This window comes from Anomalospiza imberbis, chromosome 7 (assembly GCF_031753505.1).
Source record: "Anomalospiza imberbis isolate Cuckoo-Finch-1a 21T00152 chromosome 7, ASM3175350v1, whole genome shotgun sequence".
Taxonomy (NCBI): Eukaryota; Metazoa; Chordata; class Aves; order Passeriformes; family Viduidae; genus Anomalospiza; species Anomalospiza imberbis.
Window position 1 is genome coordinate 37,467,049 of NC_089687.1, and position 13,399 is coordinate 37,480,447.

Genomic DNA, 13,399 nt, shown 5'->3' on the forward strand with positions numbered 1-13,399 from the left:
TTTGCCATCTGTATGGCAGTTGTCTTGTGTGAAGTGGGCAGTTGTTCCTTATCTCTTCCACAATCAATCCTCCCTCCGGAAAGACATCTGCTGATAGTGGGCCACTGCAAGACTGAAAAGAACTGTAACATGCCATTGTGAGATGCTCCGCCCAGAGGGAGGAGCCAAGCATCCCTACCTGCATGTATGGTCTTGAACTTCTGGCCCAGGAGCACAGCTATTTCTGCGCTGGATTTTCCCAGAGGAACAGCTGCCTCTTCCACTGCCTCTTCAGAGGAAGACTGCACCCTTTTCCACAAGATCACTTCTCCAACAGAACCACACCTGACACTCCGGGAGGACTGCAGCCACAATTCCAATTGGACTGCTACCAACACCCTGTCCACCAGGGTGTCAGGTTGTATTCTGACTCTGTCAGTGCTGTTTTAGTTCACTGCATTGTGTATTTTATCTGTTATTTTCTTCCCTAAGAAAGAACTGGTATTCCTGCTCCCATATTTTTGCCTGGGAGCTCCCCTTAATTTCAAACTTGGAACAATTCAGAGGGAAGAGGTCTACATTTTTCCATTTCAGGGGAGGTTGCTGCCTTCCTTAGCAGACACCTGTCATTCCAAACCAAGACAGCTGGGTTTCAGCTCTTGGCAATATGCATTTGCCTCCTGCTTGGAGGGAGCTGCTGTGGCCCAGGGCCAGCACAGAGCTGGGCTGGGTGGGCCAGGCAGCGTGGAGAGTCTTGGCTGATCTTGGTGCGTGCCTGGCCTCAGAAAGGCTTGGAAGGTTTGCCTCCCAAAGTGTCCTGCTCATTGGCTCTCCCTGTGCATCTTGGAGAGCACAAGGTGGGCATTTCTGGCAGCTGGGCATCAGCAGGCCTTACAATGGAGGCGTGTTGTGGAGCGAGCCCAGCTGAGGTACCCTGAGAGGAGCCCAGTGCTCCTTGCTCCTCTCTGCTGACACGGGAGCGTCTGTCTGCTTTCGGGATGGCCCTGGCTGCGTGAGGGGTGCTACGTGGACACGAGACAGCCGGTCCTGTCCCGCTGGGTCCCAGCAGTGCCTCGCAGCAGTCCTGCATCCACGTCAGGATGCTGGCCAAGAGAGGCCCTGGCAGCTGAGGCAGCTGATTTTAAGCTTGTGCAGATACACACAGGGGATGGCCAACAGTGTTCCCTCAGGGTACAGCAGTCCTGAGGGGCCTCCCCAGAGCTGCCTGATGCCACCCACTCCCTGTGGCACCAGTTGCTTTCCTGTGGAATGTTCTACCTGCCCCAAGAGCACAGAGGGAGCTGGAAAAAGAGCTTGCCAGGCTGCTCTCAATCCTTTACCAGCAGCCCTGGCTGAGTGGAGAAGTCCGAGCTGAGCGCAGATGTGCCAATGGAAAAGCTGTGCACAGGAAGGCTCGGTGGGAAGGATGAGCCAGGATCCATAGGCCTGGCAGCCTGAGCTTGCTGCCAGGGAATTCCTCGGAGAAGATCCTTCAGAGTGCCATTCCACGGCACATGCAGGGAACCAGGGGGTCTGCTGGATGGTGGGAAAGCTTTGAGGAGGGACGGGGACAGCTGGGGGTCCTGGCGGGCTGTTGAGGGCTTCTCTGCGGGTGTTTGCGGGGGGTTGGTTTTGGGGGACGTGTTGGGGAAGGAGTTGTCTGGAAGGTGAGAGTTCTAGGCTGGAATTTGAATCAGCTTGAAGGCAGCATTTGTGGTTTAGCGCTGCTTTGCTTATGGAGGGCAGAAGGAATATCTGTGACTATTTCCGTTCATGGTCCTGATTCTCCTGCAGGGAACAAGATGGGAGAGCTGTACTTTATTGGCCACTTAGATATCTCTACTGGGGTGGATGAGCCCTTTTTCCATCTACTCATTTGTTTGGGCTACTTTTGTAACACTTAATGGACTTTCAATCCTTGAGAGCTTTTATTCCTTAAGAGAATGACGATATTATCATCCCTTCATTGAAAACCATTTGCACACCAAAGAATGGTCTTCTTTTTGCCTCTGTATAGTGCTATGTTTCCAGAGTGACTTTCAATGGAATGTGTTAAGGCAAACGAGTTGCTGCTTTTAGATGGGAACAAACTTCCAAATCATTCACATTCCCCAGCAATGGCTATTAATTTGAGAAGTTTGCAAATTTTGGAACTACTCCAGTGGCCCAATGAGAAGTAAAGCCTTCCTGAACTGAGAATTCTTAAATGGCCTGATCCCGCAGAGCAGGGCAGGGTGTGCTGATGGTTTGAGCTGCTCCTAAAGATCCTGTTGGGCTGTCTTAGACACCTGGGGCCAGGGATTCCTTCCAACCTTGGTCACTTAGGGTGGGCTGGGGGCGGCCCCACAGCTGAAGAGGTGTAGGAATATAAAAAGGTAAAAGACACTTTCCAAAGCTGAGAAAGGCTGGGAAATTTCTACACCTTCTGAGAAAGCTAGGAAGTTAAGAACCAAGTGAATACATTGATATTTATCATAAGGAACAGGAAAGAACAAGAACGTATTGATAGCTCAAGATGTGGAAAGTCCTAGATATATGCTTTGCAAAGATAGAACAAGTTTCCATCTTAAAGAACGAATTATTGTGTATTGTTTGAGGTTCATAGAAGTCCTTTTTGTTTATGTTAAACCCACGTGGGTCCTTTTCTAATTGCTTAGAGTATAATGACTTTACACCTTTTCTTTTATGCTATTGGTTCAAAGAATGGGTATAAAAAGGCTTTGCATGGGCTGCCATCTTGTCTGTGATCTGTGTTTGCATGGATGTTGTCATTTTCCTGTGCCTCTTGCTTTTTGCTTGTATGATGCAGACAGATAATAAATCACAAGTCTGCAACCAGTCAGGGTCCCGTCCCGTTTGTGAAACACGCACGGATCTGGCAGAAAGAGGCAGCGAGCAGCCCGTGTTTGTAGAACACGCGGGGGCTGGCGGGGGGAGAGCTGCATTGCTTGGGCAGGGAGTGGGAATTTCTGCCCCAGCTCTGGCGGGTTTCACTCCCTGTGTGGAGGAGAGGTGGCGTGGGCAGAGCACACAGGGATTTCAGGGACATGGGTGGAATTTGTGGCCAGCAGCTTGCTGCTGACCTGTTGCCAACACCTCTCTCTTGGCCTTGGCAATTGTTGGGGGAGGTGGCCGTGGCAGAACGGTCTCCTCAGGTCACTGCAGATCCAGGCTCTGACCATGGCTCTCTTGCTCTCTGTTCCAGGCCTTCAGTCTCCAAAGAATAATACCACCCCATCCTGCTCTGACATTGAAATTCAAGCCCAGTTAGGCCTAGAAGATGAAGAAATTGGGTTGCTTTCTGGATCCGGTGAACCAGTGCCCCAAGAGCAGCACCAGGAGACACTGAAGAGGACACCACCTCCCATTGCCACTGGGGCTCCAGGCACAGCTGATGATTGATACAGCTGAGCCTCTGGGAAGCTCACATGGCTTCAGCCCTCTCCCTGCCTGTAGATATAGCTCCCTCCCTCCAGCCCTCACACACTGTCCATCCACTTTTTCCCCTCCATTCTCCCTCCATTTTCACAGCTCCATCTCACCAGCCCTCAGATCATGCCCATTCCTGTGTTTTCCTTCCGCTTTTCCTTTTGACAGCTCCATAATGCAAGCCCTCAGCCCTGCCCATTCCCTTTTTTCCCCTCCCAGCTCGTCCCTTAGTTTCATTTTCCATTAATAAAGAGTTTGGCTTCTTCACTTTGCCTCCATCTCTGTGGAGCTGAAGCGACGCAAATCCCGAGCCCTGGGGCACACAGGCCCCTGCTGCCGTCCTTTTCCATGCCATGGTTTGTGCACACACACAGAGGAACGAGGGCAGATCAGGCTGGAAAGGTGCCTGTGCTGAAATTCCACAAGGCTGTGGAGCTGCAGATCTTGCTGAGCACCCTGGAGCCCCTGGAATTTGGAAGAGCCAACCTGAGTATGCTCTGAACCCAGCTGTGAGGGATTCCATGGCAAGCATCCACAGAGGGCAAAGGAGCTTGGAATGCTGGAAATTTTCAAGAATAGCTTCCTGAAAGCACAGCAGTGCTCCATCCCTGTACAGGATGAGGAAGAGGGCAGAACCAGCGACCATCCGGGCTTAACAGGGAGCTTTGGATGTGCCTGAGGGCAAATGAAGCAGCAGCGCGGTGCCCGAGACTCGGACGCGCGACCGTGCCAGTGCCTGGAGCGCTGTCAGGCAGTGCCGGGATCCTGGGTGTGGTTCTGGTCCCCACAAGTGAGGAATGGCAGCCCTAGGCTCAGAGCCAGTCAGAAAGCCAACCAAGTGAGCCCACAGGGAGGGCGCCCTTCCAGTTTCTCTGGGCCATGGCCGCAAAACAGCCCCTGCTGCTTCTTCCTCCGCCTGTGTTTGGGGTGTGCTGGTGGCAGAGGCAGCCAGGTTGGACTCTGCTTTCCAAAGCCTGTTGGGAGCAGGCATGAAAAGCACTGCGTGCTGGAAGGTGCTGGCAAGAGCGTCCCGTGGGAACAGGGCTCTGGGCTCTGGCCGGGACCAGCCTGGTTTTGGTGCCGTGAGCGCAGGCAGGAGTTGAGGCAGCTGAAGAGGTGTAGGAATATAAAAAGGTAAAAGACACTTTCCAAAGCTGAGAAGGGCTGGGAAATTTCTACACCTTCTGAGAAAGCTAGGAAGTTAAGAACCAAGTGAATACATTGATATTTATCATAAGGAACAAGAAAGAACAAGAACGTATTGATAGCTCAAGATGTGGAAAGTCCTAGATATATGCTTTGCAAAGATAGAACAAGTTTCCATCTTAAAGAACGAATTATTGTGTATTGTTTGAGGTTCATAGAAGTCCTTTTTGTTTATGTTAAACCCACGTGGGTCCTTTTCTAATTGCTTAGAGTATAATGACTTTACACCTTTTCTTTTATGCTATTGGTTCAAAGAATGGGTATAAAAAGGCTTTGCATGGGCTGCCATCTTGTCTGTGATCTGTGTTTGCATGGATGTTGTCATTTTCCTGTGCCTCTTGCTTTTTGCTTGTATGATGCAGACAGATAATAAATCACAAGTCTGCAACCAGTCAGGGTCCCGTCCCGTTTGTGAGACACGCACCGATCCGGCAGAAAGAGGCAGCGAGCAGCCCGTGTTTGTAGAAGGCCTGGGGCTGCACGTCTGAGCCTCCACCTGGAAACACACTTGGGGGAATACGAGCTAGAGCTGGAGTGCCTGTCCTGAAAGGACCTGAAGTCTTTCAGCCTTGCCAGCGTTTCTTGAGGGTGTGTTGGTGTTCCCCAGAAAAGCTGCACGTTTGGGGAAACGCCTTTGGAGGAAAGGGGCTTGCTTCTCAAGGAAAGTGCTTCCCAGGGAGCTCCCAGTGAGGTAGGTGCGAGTATCCCCCTTTGGCTCTCTGTGCTCCTTTCAGTCCTTGAAGGCCCATTGCACTTGGCAGAGGGGCAGGAAGAAGGCTGTGAAGAGCAGGTTTGGCATCCACCTGGACCTGCCGAGACCAAGCCAAGCACCTGCAGCAGGATGTGTTACCCCCCTTTGGACAGAGGTGCGAGCAGAACCGTCTCTGTCCCGCTGTGAGCCCCAAAGCTCTCTGTGGGAGCTGTGAATTAAAAGGCCTTTACACACACCCTTTTCACATCTTCCCTGTCTGCTGTTGTCCCAGATCGAAAAAAGCAAGATGTATTCTATTTGCCATCTGTATGGCAGTTGTCTTGTGTGAAGTGGGCAGTTGTTCCTTATCTCTTCCACAATCAATCCTCCCTCCGGAAAGACATCTGCTGATAGTGGGCCACTGCAAGACTGAAAAGAACTGTAACATGCCATTGTGAGATGCTCCGCCCAGAGGGAGGAGCCAAGCATCCCTACCTGCATGTATGGTCTTGAACTTCTGGCCCAGGAGCACAGCTATTTCTGCGCTGGATTTTCCCAGAGGAACAGCTGCCTTTTCCACTGCCTCTTCAGAGGAAGACTGCACCCTTTTCCACAAGATCACTTCTCCAACAGAACCACACCTGACACTCCGGGAGGACTGCAGCCACAATTCCAATTGGACTGCTACCAACACCCTGTCCACCAGGGTGTCAGGTTGTATTCTGACTCTGTCAGTGCTGTTTTAGTTCACTGCATTGTGTATTTTATCTGTTATTTTCTTCCCTAAGAAAGAACTGGTATTCCTGCTCCCATATTTTTGCCTGGGAGCTCCCCTTAATTTCAAACTTGGAACAATTCAGAGGGAAGAGGTCTACATTTTTCCATTTCAGGGGAGGTTGCTGCCTTCCTTAGCAGACACCTGTCTTTCCAAACCAAGACAGCTGGGTTTCAGCTCTTGGCAATATGCATTTGCCTCCTGCTTGGAGGGAGCTGCTGTGGCCCAGGGCCAGCACAGAGCTGGGCTGGGTGGGCCAGGCAGCGTGGAGAGTCTTGGCTGATCTTGGTGCGTGCCTGGCCTCAGAAAGGCTTGGAAGGTTTGCCTCCCAAAGTGTCCTGCTCATTGGCTCTCCCTGTGCATCTTGGAGAGCACAAGGTGGGCATTTCTGGCAGCTGGGCATCAGCAGGCCTTACAATGGAGGCGTGTTGTGGAGCGAGCCCAGCTGAGGTACCCTGAGAGGAGCCCAGTGCTCCTTGCTCCTCTCTGCTGACACGGGAGCGTCTGTCTACTTTCGGGATGGCCCTGGCTGCGTGAGGGGTGCTACGTGGACACGAGACAGCCGGTCCTGTCCCGCTGGGTCCCAGCAGTGCCTCGCAGCAGTCCTGCATCCACGTCAGGATGCTGGCCAAGAGAGGCCCTGGCAGCTGAGGCAGCTGATTTTAAGCTTGTGCAGATACACACAGGGGATGGCCAACAGTGTTCCCTCAGGGTACAGCAGTCCTGAGGGGCCTCCCCAGAGCTGCCTGATGCCGCCCACTCCCTGTGGCACCAGTTGCTTTCCTGTGGAATGTTCTACCTGCCCCAAGAGCACAGAGGGAGCTGGAAAAAGAGCTTGCCAGGCTGCTCTCAATCCTTTACCAGCAGCCCTGGCTGAGTGGAGAAGTCTGAGCTGAGCGCAGATGTGCCAATGGAAAAGCTGTGCACAGGAAGGCTCGGTGGGAAGGATGAGCCAGGATCCATAGGCCTGGCAGCCTGAGCTTGCTGCCAGGGAATTCCTCGGAGAAGATCCTTCAGAGTGCCATTCCACGGCACATGCAGGGAACCAGGGGGTCTGCTGGATGGTGGGAAAGCTTTGAGGAGGGACGGGGACAGCTGGGGGTCCTGGCGGGCTGTTGAGGGCTTCTCTGCGGGTGTTTGCGGGGGGTTGGTTTTGGGGGACGTGTTGGGGAAGGAGTTGTCTGGAAGGTGAGAGTTCTAGGCTGGAATTTGAATCAGCTTGAAGGCAGCATTTGTGGTTTAGCGCTGCTTTGCTTATGGAGGGCAGAAGGAATATCTGTGACTATTTCCGTTCATGGTCCTGATTCTCCTGCAGGGAACAAGATGGGAGAGCTGTACTTTATTGGCCATTTAGATATCTCTACTGGGGTGGATGAGCCCTTTTTCCATCTACTCATTTGTTTGGGCTACTTTTGTAACACTTAATGGACTTTCAATCCTTGAGAGCTTTTATTCCTTAAGAGAATGACGATATTATCATCCCTTCATTGAAAACCATTTGCACACCAAAGAATGGTCTTCTTTTTGCCTCTGTATAGTGCTATGTTTCCAGAGTGACTTTCAATGGAATGTGTTAAGGCAAACGAGTTGCTGCTTTTAGATGGGAACAAACTTCCAAATCATTCACATTCCCCAGCAATCTCTATTAATTTCAGAAGTTTGCAAATTTTGGAACTACTCCAGGGGCCCAATGAGAAGTAAAGCCTTCCTGAATTGAGGATTCTTAAATGGCCTGATCCCGCAGAGCAGGGCAGGGTTTGCTGATGGTTTGAGCTGCTCCTAAAGATCCTGTTGGGCTGTCTTAGACACCTGGGGCCAGGGATTCCTTCCAACCGTGGCCACTTAGGGTGGGCTGGGGGCGGCCCCACAGCAGGTGGCAACAGTGTGTGCAAGGGCCCTTTGTGACACGCTGCAGCACAGTCACCATGGCATGGAACGGGACAAGGTGTCCAAGGGCCCTGCCTTTGTGACACGTGGGGACATAGGAGCTGGCGGTGACAAGAGCACGCCACAGTGCTCGGAGCAGGCGACGGGACAGGACGGGACAGAGCGGTGTCGTGAGGAGCCCCCGCACAGCGCGCTCGTTTGTGTCTGACCCGGAGCTTTCCCGAGGCGTTATTCCTACAGGTGACCTCGTGGCAGGACGTCGGGACTTGGCAGCCCGTGGCCTTCCCGAGGCTTTTCTTTTGCAGGTGCCCGCGTAGCCAGACTGAGGGAATTGGCGACCACAATCCTTAACGAGGAGTCTCCTGTCATTGTGGCAGGAGCCCTCCAGACCAGAGTGCAGGACTTGCTGTCCTGCAGCCTTGCTGAGGTTTCTCTGTCTCAGGTGCCTTCAAGGCACAACTACACAACTTGTTGACTCAGAACATCACCCTGCCATCTTCCTTGAAGGTGCCCTCAAGGTCATACTCTGGCATGGCAAACAGATTTCTCAGTGTGTTCAAAGTGTTCAGGAAGAAAAAAAAGGAAGACCCTGGAGCTGCCCCAGCACAACAGCATGAAGAACTGGAGCAGTTCCAGCCACTGCAGGATGGTGAGTTGCAGAGCTGGGCCACAGGGCTGATGGCTGCAGCCAGCTTGGCCCCATCCCATCCCATCCCATCCCATCCCATCCCATCCCATCCCATCCCATCCCATCCCATCCCATCCCATCCCCTGGGGACATGCCCATGGACAGGATGGAAGAGGGGCCAGGCAGACACCCTGCAGTGGCCGTGCTCCATCCCCTGGGGCATCCCTGGCTGCCCCTGCTTGGGGAGCGTGGGGCTGGGCTGTGTTCTCCGGCCTCTCCCGCAGCCCCTCAGCTCTGGCTGCGCTCGCTCTTTGCCAGGTGCAGCCCTGGACCGGACACAAGAGCAGGAACCCAGCCGTGGCCGCTTCCGCAGAAGCCTGAAGGTACCAGCAGCCATCCCCACCTGGGCTGGGCCTGCTGTCACTGCTCAGCCGAGCACCACGCTTGGAGCACTCCATGGAACACTCCGGGCTTCCCTGTCCTTTGTTCTCCTGCAGATGTTCCGGAAGTTCCTGCGCATTCGGCGGAGAAAGACCGGCAGCACAGCAGCTGAGGGCCCAGCCGAGCCTGACTCGGGGCTGACCGAGCTCCAGGCTGAGCCTGATGTCAGCCCGGATTCGGCTGAGCGCTCAGAAGACTCTGACGCCTCAGCGACTGAAACCTGGGCAAAGGCTCTTAGCTCGTCAATGACTGAGGTTGTGGCCATCACAAACAGGGACAATGAAGAGACTCAGGGCCTTACAAATACTGACACCACACCTGCTCCCATTCTGATTCAGGAACTCATATTCAACTATTTCAAGGAACCTAGTGTTTCTGCTCACAAGCAGCAGGTAAACAGCCTGGCTCCACACCTGGAGGCCAGCCGGGATCGCGTGTCCCCTCAAGCCAGGGTCTCTGGGCCCCCTCAGGCTTTGAGGCCAGCACAGTGTGGTGGGAAGGGAAGCACTTCTTGGGGGAAGCTGGGGAAGTTGCTCCCTTGAACAGTGCTCCAAGTCTTCCCTATGCCTCCTCCAGGTGCCAGCCAAGGTGAAGAACATCCACCAGAGTCTCGTCACCTACGTCTCTGTGGATGCCAGGCTGCAAATTGACCTTGTGAGGCTGGCTGAAGAACACCCTGCTGACGTGGTGCTGACCCTCCTGCGCTGTGCCCCAACGTGTGACAGGTACAGGGCCCACGAGCCTGGAGAGCTCAGGGCTCAGCAGCCTTTAGGGCCCGTGGCCCTGCACAGCCTGTCCCATGGGGTCTGCCAGACAGGCAGAGAGGCCCAGGACCCTCGGGCCCCTCTGTTTCCTGAGCCTGCTGCCAGTGCTCCTTCCCTGCCCTTCAGGGCTCCAGGGCTCTGTCACCTGGGCCCCCACAGCTGCACAGGGCATGGTGCTGTGACTGACATGCCCCTGACACAGAGCTCTGATCCCACAGAGCTGCTGCAGTGCTGTGGAGAGCCATAGGCTCATCGGGACCAGCAGTGGAGAAAGTGCTGTCAACACTGCTCTGTGTGATGGAGGACTGGCCTCTGACCAGAATGTGCACCTCTGATGGGGACAACGAGGACATTTTTTCCCTGGCTGTGAGTTTCTGGAACTGGCCTTTGCTCACCCCCAGGTCGCCTCTCCAGCAGCTCTCCATCCTCTCCACGCCGCAGGCGCTGGGCTGAAACCTGGGCTCGGGGCAGGCTCAGGGGGCACCAGGCCTTCTGCTCCCCTGCGTCTGCCCTTGGGCCCTGCCCCATGGACACCTCGGCACTGAGCCCTGCCTTGGGCTGCTTCTCTTGCAGGCAACTCTGGTGATCTGGGTGATTGTCCAGGTGCCTGAGTGCCACGAGGCATTGATCCTTTATTCCTCCCGCCTGTTTGTGGCACTGCTCTTCCATGTTGTCATCACCACACAGCAGATGCCACCAGAGGAAGTTGATAACTTCTGGAGAGCATGCCAGGAGGAACACCGCCTTCCCAGCAAGCCCAACAGGTCCCAGTCCTCCTGTCCTTCCCGTGCCCTTGTGGCTAGCTCCAGTGCTCCCAGTGTGACCTGGGCTTTTCTCTGCACACAGGTTTGCCGTGCAGGTCATGAAGGCTCTGCTCGGCCGACTGCGGTGTGACAATGTGGTGGAGGCTATGGAGCACATGGGTGGCTGGGACACGCTGCTGTGTGCTGACTCCCAGCACTACGCCATGGGTCTGTTGGCCAGGTGAGACCCCCTTCTCCCCACTGCCCCCAGCATTTGTGCCCTGTGCCCCACACAGTCCCTGTGGTCCTGGGCCAGAGGGGCTCGTCACCAAAGGACGGCCAAGAAGAATGGAAAAGGCTGGGAGAGGAGGGTGCCCAGAAGGGGCTGCTTCTCAAAGCGCCCACATCCCCTCCAGGGATGCTGGGGAATGACCAGACCTCTGTGAGTCAGTCCTGGGAGAGGTTTGGTCTCCCCACCTCAGGGCTTTGGTGCCTTTTTCCCCACTGCCAGGGAGATGCTCTGCGTTTTTATGCCTTTGTGCTCTCGCATCACAATCCACATGCTTCGGCATCTCAGCAGGGAGGACCCGTGCTGGGATCTTCCCTTCCTGGCATTCCTTGTGGAGGTGAGCCTGTTGGCCAGCGCTGCCTCGCTGAGCTGCCTCCCAGCTCTCTGCCCTCTCGTAGCCACAGCTGCCAGGACGGTGCCCACGCCCTGTGCTGCTGCCTGGGCCCAGCCCTGTGCGGTTCTGGGCTCCTGCCGGCCGGGTCCCCTGTCACTGCCCTGTGCCTTTCAGGTCCTCCAGCGCCTAGACTTGAGTAAATGTGGTGGCAGCGTCCTGAGGATCACGTCAAGGTACCTTCAGGGTGAATGCAGTCAGAGGCGTCGCCTGGCGCTCAGAGGCCTCGTGGTGCCCAGCAAGGATCCCTCGATGGTGAGAAGGGGGCAGCGGCTGAAGCTGCGCTGGGCAAAGCAGCCCCTTGGGCTGGCAGGGCTTCAGGAGCTGAGGCAGCTGCTGCCAGCTCTCCTGCTTCACCTGCCCCGCTGCTTTGGGACAGGCCTTTGGCCTGCGGGCCCTGCAGCAGCAGGGTGGGGCTGCAGAGCCAGGGCGGTGTTGGCCGTGCAGCCGTCCATGGCTTTCCAGCACAGCCTTGTGTTCCACACAGGCCAGTAGGATGTGCAGTGTATCTCAAAGCCTTCTGGGGCTGCTGGGTGATGCAGATGGAGAGGTGGTCAGCATGAGCCTCCATGTGTTCACGAACATGCTCCAGCACAAACACATCCTGGTATCCAGCACCACTGCTCCGAAGCTGGCTGAGGCACTCCTTCTGCTCTTTGACCACGTAAGGCTCTGCATCCTGAGCCGCAGGCATCGGGTGCTTCCCAGAAACTTTGTGCCCTGTGGATTTTCAGGCCATTGCCCAGGTGGGCCTGGAGTAGCTGGTGTAGGTCTTTTCTTTTCCTCTAGGACAACAGCCACGTGCAGTTGCTCTCCATTCAACTCTTCCATACAGTGATGGAATCAGTAGTGGATGAGGGAAAAAAGCCCCTGAAGACAATTGTGAACAGGAACCTGTACGCACTTTTAATCTACTGTCATGATGAGAACTGTCACGTGGCAAAGGTGAGCATTCCTATGATGCTGGGAGGGGGCTCGGCTGCCTCCTGCCCTGGCGCCTGGTGGGCTTCAGCCTCCTCCAGGCCTTGGCACAGGGACACAGGTCCATGGGCTTTGTGGCCATCTCTGGGTCTCTGCTGCTCTCCAGGCCTCTCGGGAAACACTGCTTTGTGCGGCCAAGTTCCTGGAGAGGAGGAATCTTGAGCAGCTGGTGGAGAAGGGGAATCTGTGGAAGTTCGCTGAGGTCCTGGTAAGGACGGCCTGGAAGCCCCAGGCTCAGCCTGGAGAAGGCCCCTGAGCGCGGTGCTGGGTGTGTGGGCTGGCAGCTGTGCCCCTGCCCGGTGCTGCACCCAGAGGCCACGCGGGCTCTTCTCCAGGCTCCCGTGGGCCCCAGCCGGGTGCCCATGGAGCCCCGGCCCAGCGGGGCTGCGGGGCGGCCCCGCGGCTCCCCGGGCAGCAGCCGGCCCTCTGCCGCCTCCAGAGCCCGGCGCCAGCGGCTGCTGGCCGGGCCTCAGGGCTGTGCGGGCAGGGGAGGCCGGGACAGGGCGCAGGGAGCGCCCGGCCCAGGGGCCGAGCCCGCGCCAACCCTTCCCTCCTGCCGCTCTCTCCAGCTGGAAGAGGACAGGAGCCGAGTGGCCGAGCTCCTGCGCCGGGCCCTGCCCTACCTGCAGAGCCCACAGGAGCCCCTGCGAGAGGCGGCCGTCAGGTTCATGGGTGAGCCACGAGCCCGGGCTCCCTCCCTGCCCCGCCTCAGCTCGGCCCCAGCCGCGGCTGCTGCCCCGGCAGCGCCATCCGGGCCCGGTGCCGTGGAGCCCCGCCTGGCCTCGGCGCTGCTGCCGCCCTCCGGCAGCCGTGCCCTGGGGCGGCAGCGTGCGGCAAGATCCCGGGCTGAGCCCTGCCGGGCCACCAGGGCGTGTGGCCACAGGGCTGGCAGCGCCGCTGGCAGGGAGCTGTGCCGCTGGGGCCAAGATGAACTCTTTGTTCTCAGAGATGGCCGGCTTTCCCATGATGAGGGGGCAGCAGGAAGAGCTCCCCGCCCTCAGTCAGGGTGAGTGAGGGCAGCGGGCTGTCAGCGAGGGCTGGCGGGGGGAGAGCTGCATTGCTTGGGCAGGGAGTGGGAATTTCTGCCCCAGCTCTGGCGGGTTTCACTCCCTGTGTGGAGGAGAGGTGGCGTGGGCAGAGCACACAGGGATTTCAGGGACATGGGTGGAATTTGTGGCCAGCAGCTTGCTGCTGA

General features: G+C 56.2%; 1 protein-coding gene across 1 annotated transcript in view; it reads left to right on the top strand.

Annotated features, from left to right (window-relative positions):
* Positions 1-12,863, top strand: part of LOC137477663 (maestro heat-like repeat-containing protein family member 7) — a 198,653-nt gene extending 185,790 nt beyond the window's left edge. The window contains exons 11-13 of the mRNA XM_068196819.1: positions 11,711-11,887; positions 12,013-12,168; positions 12,311-12,863. Coding sequence (XP_068052920.1) covers positions 11,711-11,887; positions 12,013-12,168; positions 12,311-12,460 — 483 coding nt within the window. The 3' untranslated portion in view covers positions 12,461-12,863. The remainder of the gene's footprint in view (positions 1-11,710; positions 11,888-12,012; positions 12,169-12,310) is intronic.
* Positions 12,864-13,399: the final 536 nt, after the last annotated feature.